At 41.2% G+C, this 13,771-nt stretch overlaps 1 protein-coding gene across 3 annotated transcripts in view; it reads left to right on the top strand.

Moving 5' to 3' along the window:
* The first annotated feature begins 3,769 nt into the window (after positions 1 to 3,769).
* The window catches only part of ANAPC4 (anaphase promoting complex subunit 4), a 35,685-nt gene continuing 25,683 nt past the window's right edge, over positions 3,770 to 13,771 (top strand). The window contains exons 1-9 of one of the 3 annotated variants that reach the window (XM_003793509.3): positions 3,770 to 3,891; positions 3,964 to 4,102; positions 7,075 to 7,180; positions 9,440 to 9,572; positions 11,813 to 11,887; positions 12,035 to 12,061; positions 12,153 to 12,197; positions 12,767 to 12,851; positions 13,532 to 13,636. In XM_003793509.3, the coding sequence (XP_003793557.1) occupies positions 3,974 to 4,102; positions 7,075 to 7,180; positions 9,440 to 9,572; positions 11,813 to 11,887; positions 12,035 to 12,061; positions 12,153 to 12,197; positions 12,767 to 12,851; positions 13,532 to 13,636 (705 nt within the window). In that variant the 5' untranslated portion in view covers positions 3,770 to 3,891; positions 3,964 to 3,973. Of the gene's footprint in view, positions 4,103 to 7,074; positions 7,181 to 9,439; positions 9,573 to 11,812; positions 11,888 to 12,034; positions 12,062 to 12,152; positions 12,198 to 12,766; positions 12,852 to 13,531; positions 13,637 to 13,771 lie in introns of all 3 variants that reach the window. The other 2 variants (XM_023515333.1, XM_023515332.1) reach the window with 2 other exon arrangements.

The raw sequence follows: 13,771 nt of genomic DNA on the forward strand, positions 1-13,771 counted from the left end.
ATCATAGTGAGGCTCTTGGTTGATGCAGAGGGGTTCTTGCTGTCTGAATGACGAAGCAGGTAGCTTCAGCTGCTGTTTGCAGTCTTCCCCGTGACCATGTGGGGAGGCATGCCCATGATGATACTGGGTCTCTCCTGACACCAGATTGCTGGATCTAGCCTGCCCTGAAGTCCACCCTACTGTTGGACTCTTGAAATACATTCTAATTATTACTTGTGTCACTTTAAGTCAGGGTTTTTTTTGTGCCCAATGAATATAACTGGTAAGAGCAGAGAGGTTCTAACATCAACCATCTATACTTATTTCTCTTTCCAGCAAATTTACAGTTTGCTTATTTAGTATGTTTTGCCTGTTTTGTGACTTCCAAATAGAATTTTCAATATAATAGTCTAAGCCCATGGCTTAGATTAGTCACGTCCCACACAACTTCATCTTCCATCCCTGTACACTGTGATCCCAAATCTTTGCTCAAGCCCTAATTTTTCCCCTTCAACCTGCATTTCCAGATACCTGTTGGCCATGACAGGTAAATTTCCTGCAACTTTTCCTCTTAACATAGTTCAGTTCCTCACTTACCTTCTTTGCTCTGGTCAACTTTGTTTCTCTTCCATCTCTCCCTACCCCTCAGGATCCCACAACAACTAGTTTTCTCTTCCCTAAGTCTGTGCATCCAAACATCCCAGCCTCAGGCTTGACTCTTCCCTTGTTTTTCCTACCGCAGTGCAATCAATAATCAGTTGTTAGTCTACTTTAGAAATATGTCTGGAATCCGCCACACCACCCCCTTAACTAGTCTTCTGCTGTCTTTACAGTCCTCTTTAAAGGACTTAACTTTCTAACCCATTCGTAATCACCTTTGTCACAAGAGTTAAGGGCCTAAATGACCAAAGAACCAGTGCGTTCCTGTCAGGCTCCCACTCTCTCTCGATGGCTGCTTGACCTTTCAAAATCCAACCCTGTACTACTGTAATGCCTAGAAAGAAGCTGGAGTCGGGAGCTAGCCCAGCAGGGGTGTGGTGTTCAAAGACAGAGCCTAGCGACCAAAAAGTTATTGCAAAAAAGGGAGTTCTTGCATCTTTTTTGCAAACAGTAGGAAGAGGCTATATAAAGCATGGAAATAATTAAAGTCTTATTTTCTCTCATTTCACTCACCCCACCTTCTCTCCTCTCCCTATATATAAAATACATACATACACTTTATATATGTACATGAATATACATGAATTATATATATTATATACATGAATAAATGAATGAAATTCCTCTGCCATTGCCTCCTTATAGAGCACTGATGCCTGATCGCTGGGCTTTTTTTGCTTTTCCTGTTTATTTTGTGCCACAAAAGCACAAATGAGCTCGTTTGTATTTTCCTCAGCGTGGGGAAGGCAAACGAGCAGAGTGAGTAAAGTTAAAACCTCTGGGAAAGAGAAAGACCGGGAACACTGTGTGTTAAAAGCTCTTGTCCTGTGGCTACTTTGGATCATTCCTGGGAACAATCCCAGCCCCTCTGTACCCCACCAACACACGGAAAGTACAATGGCAACATCAAACTTGCTGCTTCCTGCCCACATCTGGAACTCCACTCCCATGTTCTTTCCTGAGCCAGAAGGCCTGTTAGGAAACTCATACCCGTCTGGTTACAGGATCTCTAGCCTTTGTTAGCACTGTTTAGACCTCTAGGAACAGTCATTTTCACCTCCTGTTTAGGGGTTCACGTTCAGGATAAGTTCTAGGAAAATGAACATCCAATTTCCATAGCATGTTAAAATGGACAGTTACTATGAGGGGGAAAGAAGCCAAATTAAAATAAAGAGGTTTATTCTGAGCCGAGTATTTTTTTTTTTTTGAGCGTCTCACTGTGTTCCCCAGGCCAGAGTGCCACAGTGTCATACCTTACAGCAACCTCAAACTTCTCAGCTGAAGTAATATTCTTGCCTCAGCCTCCCAAGTAGCAGGGACTATAGGTACCACCACCAGCACACCTGGCTAATTTTTCTATTTTTAGAAGAGACGGGGCCTTGATCTTGCTCAAGCTGTTCTTGAACGCCTGAGCTCAGGGGATCCACCTCCCAGAGTGCTAGGATTATAGCGTCACGCCCCAGCCTGTGCCAAGTATGAATATTATGGCCCAGAGCCATGCCCAAGAAGCCTCCAGCAAGTGGACGGGGAGTGGTGGGGTTACAGTTTGGTGTTAGACTTTTCAGGGAGACAGGAATTACTCCTAAAGTCATAAGTCAATACATGGAAGGTGCTCACTGGTTTGGCCCCCAAAGGCAGGACATCTTGTAGCGTGGGGATTATAGGTTATAGGTGGGTTTAAAGATTATTTGATTTGTAATTGGTTAAATGCAGCTTTGTCTAAAGCAGTGGTTCTCAACCTTCCTAATGCTGCGACCCTTTAATACAGTTCCTGTGGGTCTTGACCCACAGGTTGAGAACCGCTGGTCTAAAGGCTTGCAAGTTTTTAAGCTAGGGAAGTCTGCTAATTAGGGACATACATCCACACTCAAGTGATCTATTAAGTAAATTGAGGACTTGCAGGTGTGGATCCAGCTTTGCCTTGCATGGCCTCATGCCTGTTAAGGAACGGAGGAGGGCATGACCCTGAGGAAGCATGTTAGACCTCCCTTCTCTTGGCTAGCAGCTCAACTTTGGGTATTTCTAAGGTCCCCTTTGCCAAGAGAGGGTCCATTCAATCAGCTGGGGGGCTTAAAATTTCATTTTAGTTCACAATACTGGACCCCACCATTCAAATTATCCCCTATTACTACCCCCAACATTAACACCTGAGAATGCATTTCAGGAACATAAAAGGCGTGTCCATTTTCTCCTTAGAAACACTGGCTCTGGATGAATTTGGGGGACACGGTTTTTCACAACAAAGACAAAAGGCAAAGGTTGCAAAAGCCCCTCTGGATGATACTGGCACATTTTCTTAGGCCGGGGTCATAGTTGCAGGAGCTGGTGAATACGTTGACACATTTAAGTGTGTCCTACATAAAGGACGCCCCGATGGGTTCTGATTTACATGTCGTCTGCCAGGCTGGCCTGTGGGTTTGGAGTCCATGCCCCGCCACCGTTCACGTAGCCCCACGTTCAAACAGCTGCAGGATAAATCGCGGGTGAGCCCACAGTCTTCCTTTGTTTCGGTGCAGTCTCCACTACCAAGAACACGTGAGGCTTCAATGGGACGAGGAATCAAAGTACTGCGTTTTATCTGCCTCTACCAGTGAGGTTTCAGGGCAGTCCCCTTCACGCTCTCCCCTCATGGCTGCAAACCGCAATCACTAGAAGAGTTTTAATAAATACTGGGTCCCATCCAGTATTCATTTACTTTTAATTCGTCTGGAGGGGCAGCCTGGACAGGAAGACTTCTAAAAATCCTACTAAGCAATCACAACTGACGTGAAAATTACTTGTTCTGGGACTGTAGTCAGAATCTGACGCTTGCCCTGTTTTCTGTCTCTTCGTCCTACCTGTAGCTTCTCCCTAAACCTCTACTGTCCCTTCTTTGATCACAGCAGCGAAATTTCTGAGAAAACAGAAAAGGTCTGCTAGCGCGCCCACACACACGCAAGCACATCTTAAAAGACCGGCCTGAAGGTGCCCAGCGCTCCCGCCCGAGTCGGGGTCCAGCCTCCGCCCCCTTTCTGGCCCCGCCCCCACCACCCGGGGATCCGCCCCACCGCCCCCCCCCCACGGCCCCGCCCCCCCACAGCTCCGCCCCACTCCTCGCCACCTCTTCGTCTCGCGAGGCAGGCGCGACGCCGGAAGTGCCTGGAGCGCGCGACGGCAACGGGGCGGGGCTGCCCGGAGGTTGCCGCGCGCGGCCGGCAGAGGGAGGGGACGAGCTGCTGGGCCCGCGTAGGCTGCTGAGGAGGCCTCTTGCAGGTACAGCCGCGGTCGGGGTCCCCAGCCGAAGGTTGAGTGGCCCACCGGCCTCTGACTGGGGTGTCATTGCAGGGCCGCCCCCATGTTGCGTTTTCCAACCTGTTTCCCATCCTTCCGGGTGGTGGGAGAGAAGCAGCTACCGCAGGAGATTATTTTCCTGGTCTGGTCGCCCAAGCGGGATCTCATTGCTTTGGCCAACACAGCGGGCGAGGTAAGTGAGCTGGCGGGGACCCCTCCTCGGCGGGGTCGGCTCGCGGTGGGCCGGGGAACACACAGCTCGACCGTGTTCCTTCGGGCCACAGTGTCAGGGCCTCAGTTTCCCTTCCTGCAGCCTGAGCGGGGGACCACTTGTTTGCCCCACCCTTGCCTGCAGGTCGGCGGCAAGTTTCATAGGCGAAAATATTAGGGACCAGGCATGCAAGAGATGAGTATGTGCCCATTTTCAGTATTTTATGGCTAAACCAATAGTTGTCACGCAGCTTGATGCAGTCACACAATCCTGTACCCCCAAGTCTCCTCAGTTCATTTATTTACTAGTTAAAGGGGCTTTTTAAAAAGCCCACTATGTGCCGCTTGTGAGTTAGACATGATCGATCCAGAGACCCTGTTCAAAGTTAGCTTACAGTTTAGTAGCAGAAGGAGGATGAGTTACTGCATGTAGACACCACAAAGGATGCATGTGACAATCTAGCTTCTGTCGTCCACGGTGCCATACTGTGGGTTGGAGGGCAACCTTCCGTTAACTTAGCAGCTGTTTCCTGATTGATTTCTCCCACTCTCAATTCCCAATTGTCCCCAATTCAGCCTATTTCATTCTTTCTCCCCTCCTCATCTCTCAGCTCTTTATAATGTAGAATCATTAAAGGCCTCTAATATCTTAGAAATACTTTAGGTTGAACAAAGGAGTAGGACATCATTCGATTCTAAACAGAATGTGCATGAGTGTTCGTCAGTTAGCATTTCTGGTTCACATGATGTTATGCTTCATTAAGTATAAACCACTGATACCCAGATTCTACTGAGAGTCCTTTTACCTGCCAGCCATTTTGTAAGGAACCCTTCACCTGTGCATCTTTCCTCCTTTGGCTTTTTGGTCGTTTTCCTGATAGTTATCTGGCCAGGTGAGAGTTACTGTGTAAGCTGAGTTTGGAATCTCAATGGTAAGGAAATCTTAGGGAAACCTAGCAGCCTACTGCCATGTTGTATGCCATGACCCTGTCTGTCATTAGGGTATTTGTGTCTAGTTTCTCAGAGCCCTCCATGAAATCTAGTCTCCCTGCTCTGCCAGGGGCTTTGAAACTCTGTCATGGCTCTAAAGAACAGTTGATGGTACAGCCACAGCAGTAGGAGAGAAGGGACATCATTGCAGTCAGAGGGGCAGGTGTGATATTGGGCACTGTTGGTTCCATTTTCTCAGTGAAAGAAGATGCAAAAGATTGTCTCAGAGTGAAGATGGAGAAGAAACTATTGGAAGTTTGAGGAGAAAGAAGAAGTACAAAAAAAACTGCCAAGGCAGGTAGATGAGGGAAGCCTACCTAATAGGATTGCCAGTCTGTGAAGAGCCACAGTCTTTTAATTTGCAAGACAACAGTGTGGTTATATCTGTCTCTTCATTCTGTTTGGCCATGTGGGTGCAGGCATAATTGGGTTTAATTAAGTTTGTTGTTTTGCAGGTATGACAAAGCAAGAGAAATGTAAGAGTTGAAGTTAGAGGCAAGGGGAGTGATTGTAATGGTGAACCTTAAATCTAACCTGATTAAGGGTGGAAGTGAGGGCATGCGTGGGGTAAGGGACAGTGAATGGGTGGAAGAATCCATGGGCTGTGTGCTCTGGTAAAGTGGATGAATTGGAGTCAGGTCTTGCAGAAATGAGCTGAAAAGATAGGAGGTGGTGGATGGAAAGTGGGAAGTTTGAAAGTGAGATGATGACAGCATTGCAGTTGTTGGCAATGACCTGGCCGAGGGCATAACTCTGGGAGTGGCTGAGGTGAGGGAGAAGATGTGATTATTGGAAGAGAGGCAGTTGAGAACTGAAAAGCCAGGACGTTGTAGTTCTTGAAATCACCGAGAATGACAGTGAGTAGTGTTGTAGGAAAGCATGAATGAGCCAGGAGTTCACATCTTCAAAGAATGAGGGGAATGGCAGAGGAGTCTGGAGAGGACTGTAGTTAAGAGGGATAGTGGGTTGTATGGTTTGGTTGCATCGGATTCAAAGTCAGATTTTAGAGAAGAAAGATCTCTAAAATGCTAATAGCCTGGAGCATCAAGGAAAGCACTTCCTTCATCTCAGTAGTAGCCTAGTATTTGCAGTAGTATAGGGATCCTATCCTACTGAAGACAAACAGCCATACCTGAGAATGCTACCGGGAAAGTAGCATCCTCAGATGAGAGACACATTTTAGAGAAGGAATGAAGACGGAATCACACTGATACCTGACAATGAGTTCAGACATGGTTTTAGAGGAGAGGTCAAGTCTAGTGGATAAGTATTTTTTCAGGAGTACTCAATACCTACTAGAGACCAATGTAACCATAGGGAAGGGTACCCTGAGTGGTGAGATGAAGTAGGGAGTGGTTGTTAGGCTGATGGGGGCAGAGGAGGTGGGGAGGGGTCTTTTCAGGAATGCTGCAGTTCTGAGGTCTTTTTCTATTTTTAGTGCTTGTCTAGAGGCAGGAATTGGGACAGTTTATTTTAAAGCACAAGGAACCCTCAAGCATCATCATGACCCTCCAAGGTGGGCATTTACTGGCGTGGAAAGGGAAATTTAGCATGGCTAAGTGACTTAGTCTAAGGTTCTTGACTAGGAAGTGACATAACTGAAGTTTGATGCCAAGTTGTCTCATTCCAAGTTTAATGTTATTTGACTGTTTTATAGCTACCTTTTCGTGCTGTTGTGTTCTTGTACAGGCTACTTAATTCTAGAGGTGAGTTTCCTGTTAACATAAAAGATACGAAAATTATGTAATATACAGGGTTAAATCAGACAGTTAGACCTTGTTTCGCCCATTCCTTTCTCAAAATACTTTATGTTCATTCAAACACTTGTCTTTCTCTATTCTTAGGATAGCTAAATATTCAAGAGATGGTAAATTTTAAAAATTTTGTGGTGGGGATCTAAATTTGTTTTATTTTTTGGAAATATATATTTTTAAAAATTTTTGCCATTTTATCTGTTTGTCTTAGGTTTTACTTCATCGACTTGCAAGTTTTCACCGAGTTTGGAGTTTTCCACCAAATGAAAACACAGGGAAGGAAGTGACCTGTTTGGCTTGGAGACCAGATGGCAAACGTAAAGATAACGTTATAAAAATACTATTTTCACAAACAGGATTCCTTAAAGAAACCTCATTTTATGAATATTGTTCTTATTATATATTAAAATTATAAATGCCAGTTTGGGAACCTTTTTTTAAAAAAAATAGTGTAAATTTTTGTAGAGAACTCAGAATAATTCTGCTGTCTTGTTTCTTGGCAAAGATCTCTCTTAATTGAAATCTGGCTTCTTGGCAAAGATAACTTTGAAGTGAAATCTGGTGGAATATACAAAATATTTTGGTTTTGTGCTTTCCTCTGTCATCGTCTTCTGCACCATTTGTCCCAACACCACCTGCCACTCACCAGTCAGTTTAGTGCCATCGTGGCCTTTTTCTTTCTAAACTGTATCTTAGTGCTGAGTGTGTGGCTCATTTATATTCTCTCTGTGCACGCGTGTTTGCCGCTCTGACCCCATCCCTTCCCTAGCTGTGTGATCTTTCTGCTGTGTTGTAACTGGTTGTAGCTCTGACAACTGAACTCTTTCGTGATGGTCCTTATTTGAGCTGTTGGATACATAGAGTCAGTGCAGCAAAGTACTGTGAATCATTCAGCTCAAAGTTCATCCGTGTCACTGGTGCTCTAAGGAGAAAGCACATTGTAAAATGTGTTCCTTGTTGCTTAATTTTTTTCTCTAGATAAATACAAAAACTTAAAATACTAGAGATTTAAGGAAAAAAAATGTTGGTGTAAAATTCAGTATATGCTCCTTATTGCTTAGTGTTCTTTCTAGATCAGGGGTCCTCAAACTTTTTAAACGGGGGGCCAGGTCACTGTCCCTCAGACCATTGGAGGGCCAGACTGCGGAACCGAGGATGAGTCGGCTGCTAAGCAGGACAGGCAGATGGGGCAAAAACACCCAGCGGGCCGGATAAATGTCCTAAGTGGGCTGCATGTGGCCCATGGGCTGCAGTTTGAGGACGCCTGCTCTAGATAATGAGTACTTTAAAATTCCCCGAAAGCCTATCACTTAGTAATAACAATTCTGTTTTGGTGAACATCTTTTTCAACATTTCCTGATAAGACACAGACGCATAGAGAGGTGTAGCCACGGTTTCATGGATGCATGCTGTTTTCTGGATAGCTTTTTCTGTATTGTCTCCTCACTTTTTACATATCGCCGTGGATAGATTTACCACGTTAATGTTAAATGACTACATCTAATCCGCTATATTTATGCATTGTAATTTACTAAATCTACCCCTACTTGGTGGACATTTAGAATGTTTTTAGTTTGGGGCTTTTCTAAGCAATGCTGTTATAAACATTCTGAACACTGGGAGGAACTTTGATTAGCTCTTCAGATTAATGCCTGCAAGTAGACTTTACAGGAATGCTTTTAAAATTCTGTACTCATTCTGTGCTCATTTTGCTCAGAATTATGTTTAAAGTATGTGTGAAATTGGAGGGCTTTTGTAAATAACATCTTGAGATCTTGCGTTATTCATCCTAAAGCTTCCTAAAGCATAAATTATCAAAGTTATTGTGTGTTAAAATAGATTGTGTACTTAAATAGATGTATCTATCACTTAAAAAAGGTTTCATGTTTGTGGACAGTAAAATAGGGTTTCTGTTAGATAATAATCATTTCAAGATCGTTCTAAATTGTTTTTAAGAGGAAAAGCCACACATTTAGCAAAATTGCATGCAGTGGTATGCAGTGAAGTACTGTATTTGGAAATTCTTAAATTGGATGTGTTAGGAGGAAATTAATGAGTGATGGAGAGAAACTGTGCTAGATAATTCAGCCACACTCAGAGGAAGAAGATTCATCAGTATTTGATGGCCTTGTGTCTCATTGTGGGTTAGAAACATAAACAGGAATAAAATGCCTTGCAAGAACAAAGCAGATGGAGATGGAGTCACTTCTTACTTTTCAGATAGTGTTTACAGCACCAATATGTTTTGGTGACAAAATATAATTATTTGTTAAGACCTGTTTTTTCTGCTGGACAACAGGGTTCTAGTCTAGAGACTTTGATATGTAAGACATTAAGTACATCATAAGAAAAGCAGTACATGGCTTAGGAAGCTTGAGCACTTGAAAGTAAGCTTAGGTAATAACTAGAGTATATGCAAAGATCTCTTTTTTAATTTTTAAAATATTGGAAGATTTTTAGGTTGCATCATGCCCATGATAAGGTGTATTTAAAAGAGTAAAACTGGGCAAAAATGAAATACCCATTTTTCTCAAATTTACACTTAATTTTGATTATTTTTCCTTGTCTTCCTTTAGTTTTGGCCTTTGCTCTTGCTGACACCAAGAAGATTATTTTGTGTGATGTGGAAAAGCCTGAAAGCTTGCACTCCTTTTCTGTGGAGGCCCCAGTTTCCTGTATGCATTGGATGGAAGTGACCGTAGAAAGCAGGTGGAGTCATCAGAAAAGAAAATCTTCAGTAGTCGATTTTTATTCTTTAAAATGGAAACTTAGAAGCATCTGAGTATTGAGCATCTGCACGTTGAATTTAAATTTTGGTTTTAAGTTTATGAAGATGACATTTTTTTCTAATGCTTTGTTAGCTTTTTTTTTTTGATAGAAGCAAAGACTGATCTTGAACTCCTGACTTTAAGTGATCCTCCCATCTTGGCCTCCTAAATGCTGGGAGTACAGGTGTAAGCCACCACTCCTGGCCAGATTCCTCCTTCCCATAAAATATGCAGGCATACTCAGATATTGCAGGTTTAGTTCTAGAACACTGACTACAGTACAGCAATATTGCAATAAAGCAGGTCCATGAATTATTTTGTTTCCCAAAAACAAACGAGTTATGTTTATACTGTAGTCTACGGAGCATGTACTCGCATTCTGTGTAAAAAACAATGTCTGTACCTTAATTAAAATATGCTAAAAAATGATGACGATCATCTGAACCTTCAACAAGCCATACTCTTTTTTGCTTTCTTACCTTGGTATTGATGGCTGCTAACTGATCAGGGTGGTGTTTACTGTAGGTTGGGGTGGCTGTGGCACTTTTTTTTTTTTTGAGACAGAGTCTCACTTTGTTGCCCTCAGTAGAGTGCTGTTGCGTCACAGCTCATAGTAACCTTGGGCTTAAGTGATTCTCTTGCCTCAGCCTCTCAGGTAGTTGGGACTATAGGTACCTGCCACAATGCCTAGCTGTTTTTCAGGTACAGGCTCTTGCTCTTGCTCAGGCTGGTCTCGAACTCATGAGCTCGAGCAGTCCACCTGCCCTGGTCTCCCAGGTGCTGGGATTACAAGCGTGAACCCTGTATTTTCTTGTTGGAGCAATAATGCATGAATGGCCAAGATTTCTCTCCTCTTTTTAGTCATTTTCTTTAATGACTGGAGTACTCATAGTCATTTTTCATATTCGAATATTTACTAAGATAGGAAAAGCAAAGCTCCAGATGAAATAAAGTCAAAGTGCTAGACCAGGATTGCAGTCAAGATGGCCTAAGAAATGAGAGGGCGTGGCTAATACCCAGAGAAAAAATTGTTTTTTGAGGAAATGTGATAATTTTCTTTCCATTAGCTTTTTCTTTTCTTTCCATTAGCTCTGGCTAATACCCAGAGAAAAAATTGTTTTTTGAGGAAATGTGATAATTTTCTTTCCATTAGCTTTTTCTTTAAAGTACTAAGTTAGTATCAAGTGAATTTATAAATCCTGAGTATTAATTGGCAACTTTTCCTCAGGGAGATCTGAGAGATTTGGATGATGGGGATTTAGCCTGGGGTGTGAAATCCTCTGTAGTTAAACCAGAGTGATGAACCCCTCATCAGATAGTGAAGGATTGCAAATGGTTACGAGAATTTATGGAAGGTGACGGGAGCAGAGTGTACCATGCAATTCCTGTTCCAGCCCAGTTGCCTGCTAAGTGTGTTCCCAGCACAACTTCTATTAATAGTTCAGAAATGTGGATGTTCAGGGGTCTCTCAAATCAGCTATTTTATGTTAAAGTGGGAAACAATTCTTGCCAAGTCACCACTTTTTTTTCTTATTTATTTCCGACCTTCTTTAGAGGTAATAGAATTGAGAAAGAAAAGGAGATAAATAATACTTTCTATTCTAGGGACTCCAATCAGCTATTTTGTGCTAAAGTGGAAAGACATTCTTGCCAGGTCACCACTTTTTCACTTATTTCCAGCCTTATCGAGGTAATAGAGCTGAGAAAGAAAAGGTATAAATAAGATAAATAAGACCATTTCAGAATGTATCATGGTGGTCTCCTATATCAATTGGGTTATCAAATCCCCAATTTTATATAAACCGTAGAACCAATAATTAAAGGATACATAATTGTAGTGTTCTTTAAAATTACTTTTAGTACTCAGAGATGTACTGTGGGTTCTTAAGTGAGAGATAAGTCATAAATTTTCATTCAGCATCCGATTACTGAATATGTATGAATACATTTCATACGCTGAGAAAATTATTAATATTCCTCTAAAACGGGTAGGCCAGTTTTTTTCTTGCAGAAATAACAAAGAACTTCCTACTTTTTAAATTTCTCGTTTGTGATTGTTACAGTGACCACTGGTGAAGAATTTGTGACATCTGTTTACTTGGTCATGCAAAACCGGGCATCTTTTTAAAAATTTAACATTTTTAATAGCAAGTTTTTATAATACTTTTTTTTCCTTTTTAGTGTTTTGACATCCTTTTATAATGCCGAAGATGAATCAAATCTTCTCTTACCTAAACTACCTACGTTGCCAAAAAAGTAAGTACCACAGTTTTATTTCTTTGGAATTAATTTTACGCATTTCTTTTTCCTCTAAAGACTTTAACACTGTGACAATTTTCTTACCCATTTATTAAAATATATTTTTTAAAGTATTTTTTGACCCTAACCTCTGTTTTCCTCTAGTTACAGCAACACCTCAAAAATATTTAGGTAAGATACTCCTTTTTGATTCTTAAGTAAAATAATGTTATCATTTGAAAGATAGTTTTGAAAGATAACCCAATGTATTTTTACATTTTAGTGAAGAAAATTCTGATGAAATTATTAAGCTCTTGGGAGATGTCAGGTAAATCTTGCTGATTTCTTAAGTCTGATTTCTTAAAGTTGTTATTTCGTATTTGAGGCAGTTTTCAGAAGTTTCGAGAGTAAGTCCTCTGTCATGCTACTTCACTGTTGACGTTAATACCTCCAGCAGCATGTGTTAACATCATTTTGTTACGTTTTAATAGTATAACATACCTATGTTTATTCTAATAAGGAACGAAAGGATATAGGTGCTAGAGTTTGTGAAATTTAAGTATTCAGGTTAAATCTTTTCCATAGATTTAGCATGACAGTGATGATGGCAATTTGTATTAGCTGGTAAAAAGATTGTTTTGTTTTTGAGGGTATAAATACAATTGTTATTAAAATGTATTATTTTGCTGTAAACTGATTTTTAGGCTAGAGGAAAATTATATTCTTTGGGGGGGAATGAATGAATTAAGTATTAGTGGATTTGTTTGCTATTTAACTTGCCTCTGTAGGGGAGCTTTAATATGTAGATTATACAAAAAGTGATAATTTTTATCTTGGTTTAAGGATGCAATCATCTCTGTTGATTGGGCCTCAGCTTGTTGCATTATTTTTAATTAGGCTTAATATTCTTGTCCTTGGAGGAAGCTCTGGATTTATTGAGCTTTATGCTTATGGAATGTTCAAAATTGCTCGAGTCACAGGGGTAAGTTTTTCTTTAAAATCTTCTCTGTCATTTCTCTTAGAGTGTAGTAGGCAGTTTATTTATGGAAAAAATAAAACACTAGTTTCTTTTTTTCAGTTTCAGGTTTTAGAATTCTTAAATGTTGAGAGGATAACTTACTAAGATAAAAAGAGTAGTGATACATATATCTATAAAAATTAGAAACAATTGATGGAATTTGTCATTTTTTTCTTTAACAAAAAGATTAGTATACACTTGATTATGATTTGATATTTTATTGGAAAAGAGCTATAATTTTTGATTGGAATGTATCAAAAGTCACCAGAAACCGTTTAAGCTCAGTACTAAATCTGCTGAACTTGCTCTGTCTTCTCTATAGCTTTTTCATCCTTCTCTTACCTTTTCCAAAAGGCTAGACAATCTGGTAGCCTCTGAGAAACGTGTTGGTTTTCCAGCACTTGTTTTGAGACTCTTGATGAGAAGGAGGGGAAAAAGGTGACACCAAGGTGTTTTTGTGTCTTTGTGACAAGAAAGGTCCCTGTAGGCAGATACCTCCCTTCATCTGCTGTGTGTGCAGCTGCAGCCAAGAGTATGTGTTTCTATTAAATGCTTCTTAAAGCTCTGTGGGGATTTTTGCTCTCATCAGCAGATACAACCCAACAGTAATACTAATAATGCTGGGGGATTTGACTGTTCTACAGATTGCTGGTACTTGTCTTGCGTTGTGTTTATCAAGTGACTTGAAATCCTTATCAGTGGTCACAGAGGTTTCTACCAGTGGCGCCTCAGAAGTTTCATACTTTCAGGTGAGTACTGCAACTTGATAGCAGTAGAAAGGAAATATATATTGCATAGGTTTTATAGGTTTTTTATTATTTTTCCCATGTTCCCAAACAGTTGTTATGAAGCACTGTTCTGATGGTCTGTTAATGACAGTATTA

This window comes from Otolemur garnettii, unplaced genomic scaffold (genome assembly GCF_000181295.1).
Source record: "Otolemur garnettii isolate 467f Iridium unplaced genomic scaffold, OtoGar3 scaffold00069, whole genome shotgun sequence".
NCBI lineage: Eukaryota > Metazoa > Chordata > Mammalia > Primates > Galagidae > Otolemur > Otolemur garnettii.